Here is a 23385-nt window from a genome sequence, read left to right on the forward strand (position 1 = left end):
ACTAGCCATGGCTGAGACCACCTTCTATTTATAGCCCCATGTGCTAAACTAGCTGTTACCCCTTCACTGGGCAAAACTCGGGGTGATCGGACGCGCCGGTCAAAACGACCGGACGTAGGACCTCAGCATCTGGTCAATGGATGCTTGCCATGTGTCGCCTCCATTCAACCTCAATCGCTTGATCTCAATGGTCAAGTGATGACCGGACACAACTGCTCAAAGTGACCAAATGTAAGACCCCAGCGTTCGATCATTTACAGTAAGGTTCTAGTCACGACCGAACGCGTCTGGTTGGTCACGATCGGACGTAGCATCAGCGTCTGGTCCTTCTCCAACTTTTCTGCATCGCTCTCTACCGCCACTGACCAGACGCAGGACCCCAGCATCCGGTCACCACGTGACCAGCGTCTGGTCCACTCTGTGAGACCCTATCTTTTCTGTATAGGGCACCGGTGGCACCATCGGACTGTCCATACTCTACGGGCGGACACTCCATCGGTGGAGTTTCGAATCCTTGCCTCTGTTCCTTCGCCGAGTTGATCCACATCAATTCCAACTTCATCTCCTTTATAAATGTACCAACACCACCAAGTGTACACCACTATGTGTATGTGTGTTAGCATTTTCACAATCATTTTTCAAAGGATTAGCCACTCAACTTGCCACGCCACTCAATCCTAGCGATGATGTAAAGTTAGATCACTCGAGTGGAACTAGATGACCGATATGCAAACAAGTTCGCCCCTCTTGATAGTACGGCCATCTATCCTAAACCTGGTCATAAACTTTTCTACACACCTATGACCGGTGAAATGAAATGCCCTAGGTTATACCTTTGCCTTGCGCATTCTATTCCATCTCCTCCAATGTCAATGCAACACATGCACCAACACGATCAACAATGATATGATCCACTTCATATCATCATGTGATCATATTGGTTCATTGATCTTGACTTCACTTGCTTTTCACCATTGCCTTCGTCCATCGGTGCCAACTCTTGCTTAAGCTTCACCACCATGCGGTCCATCGCTCCAAAGCCTCCAACTTGCCCTTCACGCTTGCAACCGGTCCATCAAGCCAAGTCATGTCTTGATCTTCTCCACCTTGATCACATGACTCAATGTCATGTCTCATTTGCAATGAGCTCCTTCATCATCACATGTGTGAGCTTTGCAACATCTCCAAGCCATTTTCACCTTCATGGCATATGCTGCTCACACACATGTACCTGTGGACTAATCACCTGTGTATCTCACATAAACACAATTAGTCCACCTAGGTTGTCACTCAATTACCAAAACCATACAAGGACCTGTCAGACGTGTGGGGTAAACCCATAATGAAATCCATGGAAATCTCCTCCCATTTCCAAACAGGGATAGGCAAGGGCTGCAAAAATCTTGGGGTATGCATATGGTCTGCCTTAACTCTTCCACAAGTGTCGCACTCCATGATGTACTTGGTGATATCCTACGTCATATTTGCCCACCAATACAAGTGGCACAAATTATGGTACATTTTGTTACTTCCTGGATGGATGTACAACTTGAAATGATGAGCTTCCTCCAAAATCTTTCTTCTAAGTTCCTCACTTAAGGGAACAACCAATCTATTCTTGAACCTCACTACACCTTGATCATCAATACTTAAATGAGGACCACGCCCTTCGGCAATTAACTTCTTGATGTGCGGGATTTCTCAAGCATCATGCCTTTGCTCTATAATAATTTGCTCGAATAAATCTGAGACTAGAGAAATATGGGCTAGCACCTTAGCATGGTTGAGAGACAAGGGTGCTTCTTTAACTTGATATGACTTCTGGCTCAAAGCATCAGCTACCACATTAGCTTTTCCAGGATGATAATGAACCTCCAAATTATAATTCTTGATTAGCTCCAACCATCTCCGTTGTCTCATGTTCAGCTCAGACTGAGTGAAGATATATTTGAGGCTCTTGTGATCCATAAAAATGTGTACTTTATTTCCCAACAAATAATACCTCCAAATTTTTAGAGTGTGCACCACAGCAGCCAGCTCTAAATCATGGGTGGGATAATTCACCTCATGCTTTTTCAGCTGACATGAAGCATAAGCTATCACATGTCCATCCTGCATAAGCACGCATCCCAGTCTAATCCTTGAGGCATCACAATACACATCGAATGGCCTGTCAATATCTGGTTGGGTAAGAACTGGAGCAGTGGTAAGAAATTTCTTTAGGGCTTAGAAAGCTTCTTCACAAGTCAGACTCCATACAAACTTGACATCTTTCTAGAGCAGCTTGGTCATCGGCTGAGTTATTTTGGAGAAGTCAGGAATGAAACGTTGATAATAACCAGCAAGACCAAGGAACTGACAAATCTGATGCACTGACTGGGGAGATTTCCAATTTAACACATCTTGCACCTTGCTTGGGTCTACAGAGATACCTTCAGGTTTTAGAACATGTCCCAAAAACTGCACTCGATCTAACCAAAACTCACACTTGCCGACTTCGGCATACAACTTGTGTTTCCTTAATTGAGTCAGTACTATCCGAAGATGTTGTGTATGCTCTTCTTGGTTCTTGGAGTATATCAAAATATCATCAATGAACACCACTACAAACTTGTCCAACTCTGGCATAAAGACTGAATTCATGAGATACATGAAGAATACAGGAGCATTGGTGAGACCAAAAGACATGACTAAATATTCATATAGCCCATACCTAGTAGAGAAAGCTTTCTTTGGTATATCTTATGGCTAGATGTTAATCTAATGATACCGAGAACGAAGATCAATCTTTGAAAACACTTTGGCACCAGCCAACTGATCAAACAAAGTATCAATATGAGGTAAAGGATACTTGTTCTTAATGGTTACCGCATTGAGAGGGCGGTAATCCACGCACATCCATAGAGTACCGTCCTTCTTTACAAAAATAGCTGGACAACCCCATGGTGAAGAACTAGGACAGATAAATCTCTTCTCCAATAATTCCTCTAACTGCTTCTTTATTTCAGCTAGTTCTTTAGGAGCCATGCGGTAGGGACGTCGGGAAATAGGAGCAGTGCTAGGTTCTAACTCAATAGAAAACTCCACATCTCTATCCAGTGGCAACCCGGGTAGATCTTGAGGAAAGACATCCGAAAACTCACAGACCATAGGAATAGAGGCAAGATTAGGAGAAGCGTCAACATGAGCAGCAACTGGTAAGGTTGGATCTGAGGGCATAGGAAGAGACATCCTATCCTCAGAAGAAGGAATCCACAACTCAATAACTCTCTGCTTAAGGTCCAAGACTACCCCATAAACTCGCAACCAGTTCATGCCCAGAATTGCATCTATGCCTTGCCCATGCAGCACCATGAACTAGAGGCGGTAAGTGTGAGTGGATAGCACTAATCCAACTGTGTCCGTCTGAGTATTAACGTACAACTACACACCTAGAGTACTGATTCTATAGGCAATAGGAATAGCCATAAGAGATATATTGTGCCTCTATGTAAACCCCATGTCATGAATGAATGTGATGCACCAGATTCAAACAACACATATACTGGGTGGGAATCAACGGTAAACATATCAGCCATCACCGGTTCATTCTGCAAGATCTCCTCAGCCTCAGTGAAGTTAACTTGCCTAAAGTGGCTTACGGGCACCTTCTTCTTGATAATCGTCCGCTTGATTAGACGAGAGTTAGCTGAAGGCAGGGAAGACTGCATAGGCTGGTTCTATGGACACTCCTGAGCATAGTGGCCTTCCTTGCCACACTTGAAACAAGCACCATGCTTGTTCCCCTACCCCTGACGAGGCAGAACCTGCTATCCCTGGGGCTATTGTTGTTGCACCTACTGAGTAGGTGCACGATACTAAGTGGAAGGTGCCTGGTAGGTCTGCTGAGGCTAACAGAATGATAGTCCACCCAAAGACTAATAGGGCATCCGCCTGATAACATATACTTTCTAAGCTTGGGGTGACTAGAAGACCCAGTAATCACCCGCTTGCGCTTCCACTCAGCCTAGGTGATGTAGACTAGGCCCGATCTTCCGAAAGGTATGATAGCGTCGATTGATGGAGACTTGATGTTCATGATCTAGGCTTCGAACCAAGACTGATTCGGACCCCGCAACCGTTACACCACTACTCCGTTGGTTATCAACCACGTGAACGTGATTGACCTCGCCGAGAAGGCTTTCCTGCAAGCGAATCAAGAACACAAGTAAGAACGGGATGAACGCAATCTGAAATTGCAAATAAATATGAGGCTTATGATAATGAGAAGGAGTTCAAGTCTTTATTCAAAAGGACTAATCGCCACAGGCGAACAAGATCAAGAACTGGGGCCTTGGTTCACAGCAAGCAGCCTTGGCAGCACAGTTGCAGCAAAACGATGTCTGTTTCACGAGGAAATCAAGAACTAAACAAAACCCAAACCCTAAGGAGAGCGGCGGCTACTATTTATAGAGTCTTGGGCGTCACCCCCCTGGATGCGCCCCCTAATGGGCCCAAACACGATACATGGTCCAATGGACCAAAAGACGGTGTCGCACCACCCTAACAGATTCTGGACACTGAATTGTTTTGATGATTCCTGTTGATTCCGAAGGTCTTTTGATGTGAAACCACTTGGATTGGCTTCCTTATCAAATTAGCTTTCCAACCATATGTGGATTGTCGAAAATAGAGTCTAGATGCGTCCTGGGTGACCAATTTAAGGCAAACTGGTCCTAGAGGCCGAGATGGACTCGAACTTGATTTGGGCCTCCACCTTGGTGACTCGAACCGGATGAGCTTCGAGCCTCCTTCTTGCTTAGGACACCCTCGCTGATCTCCTTGATCTCCATATGGTTCTCCAAGCATGGTCATATGTATAGAGGTCATGTCCTCATCACTAGGAGTCACGTTGAAGTCCCTCCATGGCAATAGCAGCATTCATCATAGCACCAAAAGTCTTGTAGTTCCCTATGTATAACTCCTTCTGCAGACTACAAGAGAGGCCACGATAGAAATGGTCCCTCTTCTTCTCATTAGTATCGATGTAGGTCCCAGCATACTATGACAAATGGTTGAACGTGTTCACATAATCTATCACAGACATACTCCCTTGCTTTAGGTCTAGGAACTCCGTCAACTTCCTGTTCAGCACACCAGTAGGAATGTAGTACTCTCTGAAAGTAGTGGTAAACTCCTACCAAGTCACACGGTGATCCACTGGCTACATGGCATTGAACGTGTCCCACCATACACTGGCAGAACCCAACAGCTGCTGTGCTACAAAGTGCACCTTCTGCTCCTCAGTTACAGTGAATAGCAGAAACTTCTGCTCTAGAATATGAAGCCAATGCTCCGCATCCAAGGGCTCAGCAGTCGGCGTGAATGTGGGTGGGTGCATCTTTAGGAAATCCTAGCAAGAATAGGGCCCCTCAGGACCGTGGGCACCACACCCGTTCCCACAATTGCCTCCATGGCCCCCACGGGCGAAGCCACCAATCGCCTGGGCCAGCATCTCCAAGGCACGAGCTGACTCACGCCGAGCAGCCAGCATCTCCGCCATCATCTCCACATGGGTCATCGAAGGTGGTGGTGGTGGAGGAGGAGCCAGAAGTGGAGCCTCATGACTGTCCCCATTGGTGTGGCCATTGTCCTCACCACGATTGTTATCACCCTGGTCTGCCCTAGCACTGGTACTCCCCTGACCAGACCTTAGGTTCATCTATAAACAGATAAGAACCAACTATTAGGGACAACCCTCTAGATTAGGAACAAGAGACTTAGAGAAATAATAAGACTTTTATTAAAGCATTCTTTTAGATTATCCTATTAATTTACTAATCCATATTATATGTGTGGGGGAAGTCTAGTTTCAGCAAGATTCTCTTTTCATGATGCATGCATCGGCCTACCCGTTCACTCAAGCCGGAATATAGCGACATTAGCAAAAAAATTTGGCACATCGCACACTCACTTTCCGCTTGCTAAACAATTCTTATGCAGTGTAAGTTAGTGTACCTGTAGAAACTTGATTAGATAAAACCAGTGTCGCTATCCTATATATACCATATTCCTAGGGCTTATACTTATTTACGTAATTTTATCGCATCCTACTTTTCACAAAACTTTTGTTGGTCAAATTTTAGGTTTTGAAAAGAGTTATAAAACTCATAGACTCATTATTGGCTCTAGTACCACCTATTGAAGAACCGCCCGAAATAACACACCTTCGAAGGCGCTCGTCTTCCATCGGACACTAAGCACCCCGAAAGTAAGCTACATCGGACAGATTCCGTCGAGCGCACCCCAAGGGAGAACTCGAATAATCCATGTTTTTTCTCCAGGATCCAATAATGAGAACGAGTTACAAAACTTAGTCCATTTCATATAACCAGCGTTCTTAGAAATACATTATTACAGTACCAAGTTCAGAGTGAGGAATTTAAACAGCGGAATTACAATAAACATCTAACGACATAATACAAGGATTCGCCTGTGCCCACCAGAAGAATCCTCCACATAATAGCTACTCTTCAAGATGCACCTGCAACAGGGGTAAATAAACCCCTAAGTACACAATGTACTTGCAAGACTTACCCGACTAGTAGGAATAATTTCCTGACTGCAAAGGATATGATAAGCTTTATGGGTTGTTAGGTTTCCTTTTTGTGGAAAGCAATACTAGTAGTGAAACCTTATGTATGTTTCTTATTAGCAGTCATGATTAGTTCATTATCTAACCATTATAGGTAAGCATATATTCTACTTTTAAGCAAGAGTTGAGCAAATAGATCTATTTCACCATCTTTTATCTTCCAGTTCTTACTATGGTGCTAGATTGTAGACAAGTCATACCGGATTACTCGGCGATTCGCGAATCAATGTGCCCAGCTAGGTACCCTGAAACACACGCCCCGCTTGTACCCTAGGCACAAGCAGGACCAACCCATCACTCTCCTGTCAAGGGGTCTAGGTCCCCATCTAAACTTAGACTCCAAGCCCCCACACCTGAGTCACAGACTCAGTGTGGTGCTTAGATCTCCACCATCCCTGCCTCCAATCAGTCGGTTTAGAAAGAGTCGGAACCCATGACAAGAGAGCAATGAGCCTTCCCTGCTCCCATAAACAAGTATGTGCTTAGGATAATAAGTCTGTGACCTGACTAGAATCCAATGCAACGGACGGTCCTTAACCGACACGGACAGGGAAAATAGTGTAACCAAGATATGCCCCATTGGCCACGGGACACAACCTCTTACACCCACCAATACTCGTACCATATCCCTGCCTGGTCTCCATTTCTTTTCACCATTTTATCATGAGAGTGATAATAATAATCACCTATTGTGAGTAACGGCAGGTTACTCACGCTACCGAAAAACCTAAGCATAGCAGCTACTCGATCTAAGCTAGTAGGACTCATAGGTAGGTATATCTATGCATGTAGTTTTAATATAAATCCTGTAACATAAATGCACATCATATATATATATATTTTCAGTGATTATTCAAAATAAGGGTTATGCAATGGGGCTTGCCTTGGGCAGGCGTGGTGTCAGCTCAGTCAGTCAGTGATGGCTCTGGGACCTCCTCCTACACCAGAGTCTCCTCCTCATACTCTTCAACCACCTCCTCGAACTCATGATCTCCGATGGTCATGATCTCCGCCAATTCATTCTCTACATGCATACGATGATGATGCAACACTTAGCATTTTGCTAACAACTCTTAAAATAAGAATACACATGGTAAACTACTAAGCTAACTCTAGTGACTAGGATACTAAGCTAACTATCATGTTCATCAAGTAAAGTGTTGGGTTCAACTAACAAACACCTAGCTTTATAAATGAAGAATATATCTTTATTTCTACTCATGATTTAATGTATATTTGAAACAAAGAGCATTAAACTACCCTTATGTTAAGTCTATTCTAAAGCTACAAAAATTACAGTGAGCACATAATAATACAATGAACCTAATATAAAAATTTTAGGGTTTTTGCTATCACCAATCTACCACAAAAATTCCTACAATTATTTAACCTAATCATATTAAGCACTCTCAAATGATTCAATAGCCACTGGTATCAACAAATATATATATATATATATATATATATATATATATGAACTAAATACACTAATAGATAGAGCACAATTTTAGAAACCTAACAAAATTGGTTTCATAATTTTTGGACATCTACATAATTTACTATAATTTTTCAAAGATCAGCTCAAAACTAAATTAGAAAAACATTTGCTAATTCGCTGGAAAAAGGAAACCAATTCTCGCGCAGCCCACACGCACGCAGCGCGCACGCACGTGTGGCCCACAGGCACGGCCCACGCAAAGCAGGCCCACGCGCGAGGCGGCCCGCGGCGGGAGAGTCCCTCGAGCGTCAGCGTTTTTTTTTCAAAAGAGATCCTGCATTTTCCCCTAATTCGCAACCAAGGACCAACACTATTTTACTTACTCACAGACCCTCTCACTTAACCCCCTGGCCTAGCACGGCTGCGCCGGCCACCTGGGACCGCCACTAGCCCGACGATCGAACCGGCCTGCATCCCCGGTTCAACTAGCTACACCTAGCGGCAGCGCGGGGCGGCGGGACGCGCTGGAGCCGGCCACGGCGATACGCGGCCGTCCGCAATGGTGGCGCGACCGCCCCAGTGAACTCAAGCATCAACAAACCCATCTAGCTAGCGAGTGAGCATTAACAGGCTACCGTGAGCCTAGTTGCGGTGATCGATAACGAAGAGAGTGGCGGAGAGAAGCTGGCCATGTGCAGCCAAGCCGTGCGGCAGTGCACCGCGGCGGCACGGTCATGTCAGCGGCGGGGTGGAGCTGGTAGCGACTAAGCCGAGACATGCATGATGAAGAGGAAGGCAAGGCACACCTACTGGTGTGGGCACTAGCGGGAAGACGCCAAATTGGCGCCTGGCCGGGCCATCATCAAGGCGGTGCGGGGTTGGGCGACGAGGAGACGTGAGGGCGGAGGTGCGGATGAGCCGAATTGAATAGAGGTGACCTATCTCAGGCGCACTCGTGGGCGCAAGGTGACGGCGGCGGCTGAGAGATGGGAGACAGAGTGATGGCGGTGGAATGCGGCTAGGGCTCTGCTGTGACACGCCTTGGCTGGACGCAGTTGACGTAACCACAGTGACCCAGTCTAGCCACTAGCGAACGAGCACGAGCGTGTTCACGCCGGCCTAGCCCGCGTGCCGCAGCGCCATCAATGACATGACGACGGCGGGTGCAACCACATGCACGGAATCAAACCGGGCTAGGGCGCAGAGCATTGCGGCACAGACATGAGCATGGGGGTACAACGGCAGCGGTAGTAGACGTGTCGCGATGCACGGCGGACTTGGCAGCACGGCAGCGCGCAGGGCGGGCGGCAACGCGGCACGGCTGCGCAGCAGCAGCGGCGGCCTCACACGGCAGCGCCCATGACTATTCCCACGGCACACTGCCAGCCCAACGCGGCAGCACGCGAGCGTGCCGAGGTGCACCGACGCAGCGACGTCGACCACTGACGCGCGGTGACCGCGTCCATGCGGGGGAAGCAAACCGAAAACGCGACGGCCTCACATGGCAGCGCCCATTACTATTCCCACGGCACACGGCCAGCCCAGCGTGGCAAACCGTTACTCCTAAACATAAACGGTCTTCACTACACTCAAGATGGTATATGAGGCTACTTAATCAAGCTATAACACTACATCGCTCTTTAACCCAATTCCTCAAAATAGTTTGCTAAACATAACAATGTCTAACTGTCAACAGACTTGAAAATTTTTCTAAGTTTTGAGTTGAACTCTATTTCAAATTGTATTTCTAAGCTATTGGAAATATTAGCTAGCAAGGTTATTTTTCAACAGCAAGTATTTCATCATCTTCTACAAAGTTCACACTCCAAACTTTATTTAAGCCCCATATATAAGTTCTATAGTAATTTTACTCAATAAAAATTGCTTTACAACCATACTTGATAATTGTACGAATCGTGGAGTAACTTTTCGTTTTGCATTCTTATTGATTTTTTAGTTGAAATACTTCACCTATTCGTTTCATCACATGCATTACTCTATAAATATGATGCTCATGACGTGTTTTAGTAAATGATTTAGGGTGTAACACCGAGGGTGTTACAACGTATCTCGTATGTGACCTAGATTCAGGACTCGAGTTCGTACAATTTAGAACAACTCACATCTAGCGATGATACGGAGTACAAAATTCCTACACTTATTGGGTTCCGTTGCATGCACGAGCACATTCGCTAGTATATTAATATTAAAGAGCCAAAATTTCGTATTTGACCCGGACTCATGACCCACGCTAGCAACTTGTGTCTGGTGATGATACGAAGCCTGATTTCTATATGTATTAGATTTCATTGCAACACACGAGCATGCTTGTTAGTATTATATTATTATATATACAAGCTATGCAAGGCAGTCCTCCCATTTGATCATATGTTGATCTTACATCAATATACTAACCCTACATGGCACAATATAATATGGATATACGAGCTAACTATATTCCTTTATTATTATATACACACTACAAACTAATCCTAGAGACGGCAGCGATGCAGTGAAATGGTATAGGTAGTCATGTGTGTCAACCATGGCCGGACTCAACATGGGAGGGGGGAGGGGCTCCAGCCCCCCTACCCCATGGAGCTCTCATAGGGGTTTCTCTTAAAATTTTTAGCCATGGATGCAGAGGAGGAAGAAGAGAATGAGGAGGAACGAGGAAAGATGAGCCCTCCTCCCCGAATCAGATTGCTCCTGAAGCAATCGCTCGGCTACCTGCCGTCCTGTAGTGCCTGTTGTAGCCCTTCCGAAAAACCATCGAACAGCTTGTTTCCATATTGTAAAATGGAAACGGCAACAACCTAAATGTAGCTGAAACCTGGGGTGTTGTTTTTTATTCGGCAATATAAGATATGGTTGTTACCTAGGGTGTTGTTTTTCTGCAGCGGGCCATGTTGTAACCTTGAGTTAATCTTTGCTAAAACTTGCTTTTTTGCAGCAGGTCGTAGCCCCCCCCCCCCCCCCCCCCCCCCCCCCCCCCCCCCCACAAAAAAAAAAAAGAACAAGAGCACCCCGCATTTTCGTGGAACGACCCCTCCGTCTTCGTATTGCCAAGGAGCAGCTAGCCTGCGGGTTCACTTAGGTTAGACCTTATCTAAACCTAGGGTTTGCTGAACGAAAAACTCGAAGCTCGTTAGCTCGCTCGGCTCGTGGCTGGCTCGACTCGGCTCGTTATGCTAAGATTTTAGCTTGTTAGCTATAACGAGCCAACTCGAGCCAGCTCGCGAGCCGTTCGCGAGCTAAACGATCCAAGTTTCCAGGAAAAAAAGTATCAAAACTTATATTAGTTTTTGTATTACTTCATGTCTTGCACTTTACAATTGACTGGTAACTGGTCTAGACCCTATAAATTGACTGGTAACTGGTCTAGATGTATTTCTTTTATATTATTATTATTCTCAAACTTTAGATAAATGTAAATATTATATTTTGTGTATTTTTTATATCTGGCTCGCGAGTTTAACGAGCCAGCTCGAGCTTTTAACGAGCCGAGCCGAGCTGGCTTTCTGGCTCATTAGGATAACGAGCCGAGCTAACTTGTTATCTTAACGAGCCAGAACGAGCCGAGCCCAGCTCGTTATCCAGCCTTAAGTCACGGGCCTGGGGAAGGAGCCAAAATTATTCTCCTGAAACCGACGAGGAAGCCCTGCCAATCGAAGCTTAGTTTGTACGGTTTTGGTCATGCTAGTGACACTTGTAAAATAGACATCTTTTTATAATGCGATTGAGATTGCTATACTAGAATCAATAAAATCCGCTGTTTAGCTGTATTGCTTCCAGTAAGCATTAGAGTTCATGGCTTGTCAAATGTTTAGCCACGCAATCATCAGTGTGAATTGTATTGCAGCCTTTCAAGACGCAGATTGTTCATATTCGACATAACAAAGTGAATTGCTGGAACCATATAAAAGTAGAACCAAAATCATTTCTGTTCTGAAGTGCATAGCTGGATCCCGTTATCAACTGTATAAACATCGTCATACAATACAAAAATGCTATATCGTGTAATTCGCCTCTGATCAAATCCAACAGCTCTGGTAGGCGCATCAAACAAAAACACCACATCCAACCAATCTACACGCTGTGAGGATGCCAAAAGGGGTGATGAAGCACAGGTGCAAACAAACTCCTACTGGACACCTAGGGTCCATTCCGGCTCCATGCGGGCTTAGTAACGGATAATATCACTCAAGATGCTAAAGAAATGGTTGATATCTATCTTGTCCTCTCCGGCATAAATTGCTTCTGCACTTCCTCCGGTTGGCCCCTGTGCACCCATCTCAACAAGTGTGTACAACTTCTTGATTGGCATCTGCAACACAGAAGCATTGTAAGGGTTTGATCATTCAGGTTTCTGATTATTAATAAGAATGCTAGATTAACAACAAAAGATTACATCATCCAGTGCTTCCGCTGCTGCATCAAGATCTCCATCATCGAACACATCAAGATGATGCAATACCTGTAGAGAAACCAGAAAGTGTGAACACACCTAATGAATCCAAGGCACAAACTTCTAAACACACTGTGATCATCGCATATGCAGAGAAAACCAATAAACATCATGATTGTATTATGAAGTATCACTGCCACGCTGCAACCATATCTTGCAACTGTCGGAGTATGTAGCATTTCAACTACCCGGGAAACAAAATCCAGTATGGTATTCCCTCACCTTTTTGGCATCCTCCTTTTTCAGTTTGGGAACATGGTATGTCACAGAGAACACATCACACATTCCAACAGTTTCTAGGAAGCCAACCTCGCTTGTTGTTCCAATCACAAGCAAGTTTTTTCCCTGCAAAATATGAAGAGGCGAGCAAGTCAAATGAAGTAGTTACAAAAGAGGGGTTTAACCTTCTGCTAACGATGTCGCCTCAGTGTCCGAGTTCAACATGTAAGTAGTGAAACAATAACCAAGTATGGAGCACAAGGATAATACTTCATGTGTTTGGTATGGCATCAGGGTTGGTGACAAACATCAGTAAATGTTCAGTAAGCCCAATTCAGTGCCATCAACAAGATATTGAAACTGTACAATCATCTATTGAGTGCAAGGTCCAGGAATTTCCTTGCAAATACCTCGGGCTCCCGTTGTCAATCCAAAAGTTCCCCAAATCTGAATTCTATGTGATAATTGACAAGATTGCAGATAAGCTTCCTGGATGGAAGGCGGCCATGATGCACCCAGCTGGGAGGGTTACCCTTGTCCGTGCAGTGCTCACGGCCATACCCATCTATATGCTCCTCGCTTTGAATTTTCCTAAATGGGTAATTAAAGCAATTGACAAGATTCGAAGAGCCTTCCTTTGGAAAGGCCGCAGAGAGGTTAATGGAGGTCATTGACTTGTTGCATGGGGCCGGGTCAAGAGGCCAATTGATTTAGGAGGTCTGGTAATTCTTGATTTGGAAATACTTGGCTGGGCTTTGAGAATGAGATGGTTATGGTTGAAGAAGACACAACCTGACCGTCCATGGGCTGGTCTTGACATTCAAGTGCATCCTAATTCAGTGGCAATGTTCTCTGCTTCGGTTATTTCTATTGTGGGTGATGGACACAGGACACTCTTCTGGTGTGATAAATGGATGCATGGGAAATCCTTGACAGACCTTGCGCCATCCTTGTGTAGGTATGTGCCAAAGAAAATTTTAAACCAAAGAACAGTTCATACAGCATTGATGGATAATTCATGGGTCAGGGATATTAGAGGTGGTCTGAAAACAAAAGCTCTATTAGAATACCTGCAATTATGGGAGATCTTATTTGAGGTGGTCCTTACTCCTGGAGTGGAAGACCGGCATATTTGGACACCATCTCCTTCCGGTGAATTCTCGACTAAGTCAGCATACCGACGATTTTTTGTGGGGTCTGTTGATTTTGAACCATGGAAGGATATTTGGAAAACTTGGGCCCCTCCTCGCTGTAGGTATTTCATTTGGTTGGTGGCACTGAATCATTGTTGGACAGCTGACCGTCTCACTCGTTGTGGCCTTGATCATCCTGAGCACTGTCCACTATGTGATCAGGAGGATGAAAATGTGCAACATTTGCTCACAGCATGTGTTTTATCAAGACAAGTCTGGTATTCAGTTCTGTCCTTGGTCGGATTGCAGCAGCACACACCAGGCCTGGATGCTCTAAGTTTCATTGAGTGGTGGCGCCATGCAATGCAGCAAATCGAAAAGCAACATCGCAAGGGATTCAATTCATTAGTGGTGTTGGTAGCATGGTGGATTTGGAAACATAGGAATGCTTGTGTTTTTGAAGGAGCCTCACCTAATGTTAATGCTCTCGTGCAAGAAATTAGGGATGAGGCAAATTTGTGGTGTATGGCTGGGGCTAAAGGTCTTAGGTCGCTAGTTGAAGTTTTCTTGCCTTCCTGGCTAATCACTCATGTAAACTCAAGCCCTAATGGGCTTGTTTTGTGTTTTGAGTCTTCTTAGACTCCTTTTCTTCTTCTTAATATAATGATACGAAGCTCTCCTGCGTGTTCGAGAAAAAAAATACTGGGCAATTATGCAAACCTTAGGAGGAACCCTCTTGAGGAGGACCAGAAGAGTTTGAGAGATCAAGTTTGAAAAGCGTGGTCCAATGGCTACATACTCCAGTAACCTACAAGATCATACAAGAATATTAAAACGCAGTTGAAGTTAAATGAGACGCGCAAAGGTTGCATGGCAGCCAGTTCACTTTTAGAATCAAGGGCTCAAGTACCTTTCGATATCATCAAGAATTATGATGCTGAACTGAGACTTGTATGCATCCTCAAAAACCTGCATTTTACAACAAGACACAAACTCAATATAGTGTGAAATCACACCCCAAAAAAAAGCAAACCAGATATAGCTACAAAGTGCCTTGAGAGATAGATAGAGAGAGACAGAGAGAGAGAATAAAGAAAAATGGTGCAGAACAACACAAGAACAGTAAATGGGATAAAGTTTCAAATAGATCTTTCCATATATTCATATTAGCTATTGACTAGGATACCCTAAATGTTATATACAGAATATCACTGACCTTGCAAATCTGTGCGCATTTGCTGCTTTCACTGAAACCAATCATTGTTTCTGCTGATATCTATAGTGAAAAGCACAATTCAGAAATTTAGTCCTATACCTTGCTATAAAGTAGGAAAACTGAAAAGAAAGGAAACTTACAATTTTGACATATGCAAAATCACTGTCAATGCCAACACTTGCTGCCATAGCTGTTTTACCACTGAAGCAGTAAATATGAAATAAGTTTCCAGCAAAGTTTTTAAAGACATGGATGTTATTTAGCCTTTAGATACTGTACCTTCCAGCAGGACCTTCCAAGAGGCAAGTCACAAGTGGACTACCTTTGCTAACTTTAACTTGCTCTACAAGGAGCATAGCTCTCTGGTAAATATGCTTATGTGCCTTGCCACAATCAACAATACCACGCAATCTGCATATTTCCACATAAAGATGTTGTTGAATATAAAATTAAATTATTTGAGTTCTATGAAACAAGGAAGCCAACAGTATGTATTATACAATATACACAGGAAACTAATTACAAAAACACATATATGTGTGAAATAGGAGTAGCATCCAAGAATAAATAATTCAAATAAGCTGAGCAGCTGAAAATGCTAGCACATGCTATCTGCTCATGTCAAGTTGTGCATGACATACATAAAAAATGAGAGAACCTCCTACTAAGCTAGCTAATAGATAGAGAGAGAACCATTAAGTGGAACATATTTAACGTAAGCGTGTAAAAGCATGCTTGATAGAATATGGAGAGGACAGCAGAGACCTAAATCTACACACAAAAACACAATGAGAGAAGATAAGTGCTACGCAACAGGAGTGGATCCCTGAACTGCATATTCGTGGAGAAAAAAAGGAGAGCGGATCCCAGAAATGCCCTAAAAAGAATACAATCATCTTGCATTTGACATATGTACATATGTCATTTTGCTAAATTAATGTTCAAAGACATTACAGCACGCACCTGCATCTTTCGAGATCATCGGTGGAAGCACCAAATGCAGGTGTAATTTCATGAAGTGCATTCACAAAATCATCCATAGTAACCTTAATGCTTTCCTCATCCAAAGGTTTAGTGAGGTCATCCATGGTTATCTGCCGGTTCAAAGCAAACGAGACAGCACTTTTGACAACACCTTCCAACTCCGCTCCACTGTAGTTCTTTGTCCGTGCGGCTTCATTCAGAAAATCAGGTGTCATTTGGACATAGTATTAACAATCATCAATTCATTCTATACAAAGAGAATTTCCAATGAGTGCTAATGTGCATAAGTAATGTTATTGTTGAACTGGCAGAGTGGTTTGTGCAGCTGTTGTTTGTTGACACTTAACGTGAGGAGGGAATCTGGTTTTGGGCTGCTATGAGATTTCCCTTCATCCTTGCCTTAGGGGTCTATTACATGGGTGGTCAGTTTGAGAACCGACACAATTTTTTACACAAGAAAAACTACAATTTGTACAACAGTTCATACAGTTAATTATGTCTGCTGCTATTATCTGTCATGCAGCATACATAGTAAGCCAAAGAAAAATGAAAGACAGCCTACTGTTCTGTACAACACGAGGATTAGAATAACAGTTGACACAGTAAATATTTCAAAACAAAAGTTTCAAAATATTACAATTCCATCAATAGAACTAGCATGATTCAGCCAGAGCTAACTAACTGGTGAGGGTTCCATGCTATGAAAAATACTGGAAACCTTTATTATAAAGAATGCAATGCCTGAAAGTATATCGATTCGCCAAAAAAGAAGAGACAAACCTAGCTCATGAAGATTAATATCTGGAGATAGGAAAGAATTCTCTTTCATCTTATTTGTATGAATCTGAAGGATTTGCAAACGACCATTTTCATCAGGCAGGTTTATCTCGATGTGAACTTCCAATCGTCCAGGTCTGCAACAGATGTACCAAAGGGCAATGGACTTATGCAAATAGAAAACAAAAAAACTGTAGTTAAGGTGCAAAATTCCTAAATCAATGAACATCAACCTCTTTGAATTGCCACACCTGAGTGATAAAAACTAGCTTGAATTCATTAAATAGGCAGGTTAAATAATATATCTATGTCTCATTAGCCAACTCCGTCTTTTTAATATGACACATTTCAGGCTACTGGGCCAGTTTGGATAGAAAGGTTTCCATTTTGAGTTTTGGAAACGTATTAGGGTTTTGCAAAATACTATGGTATAGGAAAGCTAAAAGGTGTTTGGATGCAAAAAAGATCTTGTAGTTTTGAAAACCACAGAACTCCTTGCTAAAACTGTAGTATCTTAGGTGTTTTAGAGACCCCACTCAAGACGTCGTTTTTCTAAAACAGTGATTTTGCACACCTCTGATTTGTAAAACTATGTGTTAGAATATAAGTGAATTGTCCACCTCTCCCCATCAGCTTAAGCTTTTGGGTTGAACTGGTCGGTGCATGCAACTCAATATGGTATCAAAGCCAGAGGTCTCGAGTTCGAATCCTGGTTAGCTCAATTAAATAAAATAATTGTTGCTCGCTCATATTCCACGTCTAAGGCCTGAGGGAGCCTCCACGTGAGGGGGAGTGTTGGAATATAAGTGAATTGCCCACCTCTCCCCATCAGCTTAAGCTTTTAGGTTGAACTGGTCGGTGCATGCAACTCAATACTACGGTTCCTTCATACCACATTTTTGAACACCACCCACCCACAGAGGCCCTTAACCACTAAATTGGTGAGTTTACTACTAGTAAAATGAACCAAAGAGAAACATAGCTTACCTCAATAAAGCTTCATCAAGCAAATCTTTACGATTGGTCATTCCAATAAGCAATACGTTATTCAACGCCTCAACACCATCTATCTAAAGGGTACAAATTTTGATCAGAACTCAGTATCATATAAATGTATATACAGAACATAAAAGAAAAAAAAAGTTGCAGATTCTACGAGATCGCACCTTTGTAAGGAGCTGGTTTACAATGCTATCATGTACACCTGTACCATCACGGGTAGATCCTCTAGACTGCATAATCAGATTTCCATTTAGGCTAGCCAGGTTATTGTTTTAAATAAAATGAATGATACTGTAAATGATCAAATTATATGGTATACAGTTGTGCATGCAATAGACAATGCAATTTACAGAAAACCTAGAAGAGATCAAAGAGCTTAACGTGGGAATTAGGTATAACTAAAGAAATGTTTACGGACAGTATATCATAGATTCATAGATAACAGGTTTCAGTTTCATGTAATCAAAGGTATCCAGAAGAAACTATGCCACTTAAAACTACGTAATTTTGACAGGGCCTTTCCAATAATACATGACTGTAGCAACACATTTAAGAGGAAGTTCATGTAACAATTATAAGGGATTTTTTTTCTCAAATGCAACCTAGGGGATAAAAGCACTAGTACCCATGGAGACTCCACCGAAATCTAAACCGGTAAGAACACCCTTATCTAATGAATTATTGATAGTTGAAAGTTATCTTTTATCTGTCACCTTGTCGTATTTGAGAAATCTAGCACCTTTGCTAAAGCTCTAAAAGGGCGTACCCAGTGCAGAGAGCTCCTGCTCTGTGCGGGGTTTGGGGAAGGGTGTTAGTGGCAAGCCTTACCCTCGCCAGTGCAATGCGAGGAGACCGCGACTCGAACCCGGGACCTTCCGGTCACAGGCAATAAGACTCTACCGCTTGCACCAGGCCCGCCCTTCACCTTGTCGTATTTGAGAAATCTAGCACCTTGCTAAAGCGTGCGGGGTCTGGGGAAGGGTGTTAGTGGCAAGCCTTACCCTCGCCAGTGCAATGCGAGGAGACCGCGACTCGAACCCGAGACCTTCTGGGCAATGAAAATAGTACAATACACATGATGGCATAAACATAACGGGAAATTAATTTCACCTTGCAGATGGCATCAATTTCATCAAATATGATAACATGGAGGTCACTCTGATCACCTGTGTCAGAAAGGAGGTACAAAAGAATGAAGTGTTTAAAAGGTTTCAATCAACACAGAAATATGGAAATGCTATGAGAAAACATACCTCGTGTCCTCTGCTCATTTTCAGCATCAGCAAACAAATCTCTCACATTCTTCTCGGTTTCTCCAACAAACTTGCTCAGAACTTCAGGTCCATTCACAATCTGAGATTGGAAAAAATGTATAAGACATGTAAGAGGCTAATCGACAAAAATCTAGCATTACAAATAGAGGAAGATGGTAGTATCTGTGGAATCAATTCACTGCACAGGTTTGACAAACCCTCTTACATCTATTAATTTAGATGGACGGACAACATTGCTAACCTATACTTCACTCCACAGCTAAAATTTCTAGTTCTGCCTCTGCATTATGGTGTTAGTTTTCACAAATCATATAAGTACAGACCACTGGCTAACCGTGCTCCATTCAAGCATATTACTATATTATCATCAATAGTACATGAAAATTTATCAGCACAATATGGACTAAAATTAAAGCTTTTAGTTGAGTTAGTATTTACAATAACAGAACTGAGACTACCTGAAAAGTGCTAAGTTCTGATCTACTAACAGTCTAACACTAGCAAATAAGAAACTTCCTCAGCCCAAGTTTAATCTAGCATTCAAATATAGTAAAATGTCCTTCAAATACTTATAAACTGAATGATACAACAACCTTCGCACAAATAGTTAGGTAAATGACAAATTTGTATCCATGTTTATTAAGAAAAATTCATACCTTGGGATCTTTTCCATTCAATAATTTGCCAATTTGTCGGGCCATAAGAGTCTTGCCAGTACCAGGAGGTCCATATAGCAATATACCCTTTACATGTTTGATGCCCAACCTACAGTATTAGATCGTTAGCAAAAGATCTCGATTACAACAGTAGAAAAAAACAGTGAAGCAGGTATCATACTTACTTACTGACAACGTGAGGAGGAAAGACTCTTGAAGCGAATGCCCTACGAAATATGTCAGTGAATTCAGCACTTAACCCACCTATCCCCAATTTCTCCAGGTTAAACTCTTTATGTTTGAAAAGTTTGCTGCTAGCAGCTTCCTTTTGGTTGATCACCTAAAGTACAAAAACAGGATTATTGAGGTATGTTACAATTTACAGATAATGCTTCTGCCACATTCGCAGTTAAAATGAGTGCTAAGAACAATATAGGGGGTGTTTCAGATAACCTTAATTCCTGAATTAGGAGCAGCCTCAAATATGATGTATGTATCACTTGACAAGTATCCTCTATCCAATGGTGTAGAACTCTCTTGTCCCTCTAGCAAAGCTTGATTGACGGCGAATACATAGTTTGTTCCATAAAATTCAAATGGCACCCTTTGCCCCGAGGTCATGACCTGTAATGTGTAAACAACCCCAGTGGACAAACTTATTGGGCACATCAACAACAACAACAACAAAGCCTTTAAGTCCCAAACAAGTTGGGGTAGGCTAGAGTTGAAACCCAGCAGAAGCAATCAAGTGGACAAACTTATTGGGCACATAAGTAACAATAATAAAACTACAGCATTTGATAATCCAATAATGCACTAGTGGCATCTCATGAATAGCATACACTTTAAAGTTAACCGAATGAAAAAGAGCGCTACTCAAAGAAATAAAGTAACCGATAGTCTCGTACCTGATCCAGAAACCTCTTACGCAGTTGTTGGGCAAGGACAACAGCATCCAGCTGATAAGCCAAGACAAAGAATATGAGATGACAGTGATCAAGCACTAGTAAGATCTGCATCATAAACAGTCATAGCTTACCTCGTCATTTCGGTTGGCTCTTGCCTTGGCATACTCTAGCTCCAAAGTGAGCAAAGCCAACTTGAAATCATCAGGGGGGACAAAACTGGACAACAAATTATCATTGCAAACACTAAGGCAACACAGCATCATAAAGATATTCATTTCAGTGGACAGTTAAACTGCCAACCTGCTAACAGTAACAGAATCCCCAGCTGAAACCTTTGCCTGCCGACGCTGAATAGCATTCAAGGCAATGCGTCCACTTGCAACAGCATTGTGGTCAGTGGATATTCGTTAAGGATAAAACATGAGAAGAGAAAGATAAAAACCCTTAGGAAGGACAATACATAAAAGGGCGTACCCAGTGCAGAGAGCTCCCGCTCTGTGCGGGGTCTGGGGAAGGGTGTTAGTGGCAAGCCTTACCCTCGCCTGTGCAATGCGAGGAGACCGCAACTCGAACCCAGGACCTTCCGATCACAGGCGGTAAGACTCTACCGCTTGCACCAGGCCCGCCCTTCAGGAAGGACAATACATGATATTATCAAATCTGCATATGATTCAGCTGTTCACAAACTTGAAGCAATGTTATGTTATTTTGAAATAACTAGATTTCAAGGCCACAATAACCAATGGTCACACTGTGGACCTGAGCACAACATTAGAATGATAAATAGCAGTATAACACTAACCTGCAAATATGATAAGAAATCAGATCATTAGTCAATGAAAGAATTATGGTTCTTTTTTTTAAGAGATGGCAGGAGAATGATGGTTCATTTCTAAGTTGATTCATCATAAAAGGCTTTTCCAGTGCATCTAAATGGCATAAAACAGATCAAACAGTTCCAGTAACATCACCAAGGCTATAAATGTACGAAGCCTGTTCCACACGGACCAAAATATCAGTGCAACCGAATTTGCGGGTCATCACCAAGAGATTACCAAAGTTCAAATATGCTACCAAAATCAAAACATCAATGCGGAATTCCGTAGACCCAGGATTCAAACTGAGGTTACCAGACCAGATCAAAGCTCCAGGCAGGCTCGTGCGAGAGAGATCTCAGAATAAACTGTGCAGACAATAGATTACAAGACCATCTACAAAAGGATATCGTAGGGTGAAGACCCAGGCGTCGGCGACGAGAGCAAGCCCGTTGGGGAAGCGGCGGAGGTCCGCGGGGGAGACGTATGCGCAGTTGGTGAGGGCCAGCTCCTGGTTCGGCGTGCTGACTACCTCCATGGACGCGCCCCCGCCACCGGCCTGCCCCTGGTAGTACCTTCCTGCCATGGCCGCGGCGCCGCTGCCGTGGTGAGATCTCGCTGGCAGGAGGAGATCGTGCAGGCGCGTGTGATGTCTCGCTGCTCGCGAAGAGGAAGAAGAGGGATTCAGTTTATGCTCTGAGCCCGCTGGCGTGTACAGTGGCTCCTGGCTCGCTTCGTTCTGAAGGAAGAGCCTTTGGGCCTGGTCATGGGCCAAATGTGGTGCACCGGATTCTTTCGAGGAAAAAGTACAATTTACGGCTCACGCGGCAGGCTTCGAGGGAGGCGGCCGCAGCAGCCTCGGGGGCGCGGCGGCTTCGAGTTCGAGGGAGGGACGGCGTGGGACCGGTAGGGGCCGGCGCAGGGAGAGACGGCCGCGCGTGGAGCAAGCAGCCGGTGAAGAGGAAGATTGTCACGAGGTGGGAGAAGAGATATGGTGGAGACTGAAGAGAGAGAAGAAAAATATAGGGAAGAAAAAAATAGAGAAATGAAAAAAGAAAGGGTATTATGGTACTCTTTTCAAAAAAAAAAGAAGTTATTTTGTTAAACGGTTTACTAATAGATTTAGCTTCACCAATAGAGCTGCTTTTCAAGCCAAAGACAAGAAAAATTGATTCAGCTCAGTTGTACCAAATTGTTTGAATCTTAATAGACTTATTTTGGTGCTTATTTGCTAGTAGAAGCTTTCGATGTACAAAGGTGCTAAGTAAGGATTTACTAACCCCAATATTAGGTATTCATGGCATTGTACATGCTAAAAATTAGCATTCATCATGCACGTATATGCATTTTTTGAAACATATAGTAAAGAACACACATGTACTCCATCTGTCCAGAAAAACATACAATTCTAGCACATGTCATGGTTTAGTATCTCAAGTCCGATTAATTATAGATAAAAAATATTAATATTTATGATGTTAAATAAATATTATTAGATTCATTACAAAATGCATTTTCTTAATAAATTAATTTGAGGTCAAAGTGTGAAATTTGGTCAAACGCAAACTACTTTTTCCGGCACGCAATCCGTAGTTGCATGCTTTCTTGGACAGAGAGAGTAGTAGTGAAGACTAAAATGGTGATTTGAAATTTTTTATGAAGTCTAAGATAAATATTAAAGAGTCTAAAACAAAAACAAAACATTAAGTCTATGTATCTATTCTGGATTATGTTTTATGTTGCAATAAGTTTTTAAAACACATTTATACTGCAATTAAAATATTTTGAAAATTTTCTAGATACTTCCGAATATTTTTGCATTTGCTAAAGCTAAATCTTTTTTTATCCCATATAGATATAA

The 23385-nt window shown here is 43.0% G+C and overlaps 1 protein-coding gene across 2 annotated transcripts; it reads right to left on the reverse strand.

The window, feature by feature from the left end:
• Positions 1-11974: 11974 nt before the first annotated feature.
• Positions 11975-22506, reverse strand: LOC136513849 (vesicle-fusing ATPase-like). Of its 2 annotated transcripts, XM_066507824.1 has the most exons (22): positions 22335-22506; positions 21935-22181; positions 21010-21105; positions 20841-20925; positions 20710-20760; positions 20255-20425; positions 19987-20141; positions 19802-19910; positions 19125-19224; positions 18982-19037; positions 18036-18101; positions 17857-17939; positions 16873-17006; positions 16072-16282; positions 15388-15519; positions 15249-15309; positions 15109-15168; positions 14803-14861; positions 14613-14700; positions 12763-12885; positions 12484-12549; positions 11975-12399 (listed from the first exon to the last, which is right to left on the reverse strand). In XM_066507824.1, the coding sequence occupies exons 2-22, from the start codon at positions 22108-22110 to the stop codon at positions 12256-12258; spliced, it is 2226 nt and encodes a 741-aa protein (XP_066363921.1). In that variant the 5' UTR covers positions 22111-22181; positions 22335-22506; the 3' UTR covers positions 11975-12255. The 2 variants fall into 2 exon arrangements, with proteins under 2 accessions (XP_066363921.1, XP_066363920.1); XM_066507823.1 differs by having other exon boundaries at positions 21935-22506.
• Positions 22507-23385: the final 879 nt, after the last annotated feature.

Source organism: Miscanthus floridulus, chromosome 16, assembly GCF_019320115.1.
Source record: "Miscanthus floridulus cultivar M001 chromosome 16, ASM1932011v1, whole genome shotgun sequence".
Taxonomy (NCBI): domain Eukaryota; kingdom Viridiplantae; phylum Streptophyta; class Magnoliopsida; order Poales; family Poaceae; genus Miscanthus; species Miscanthus floridulus.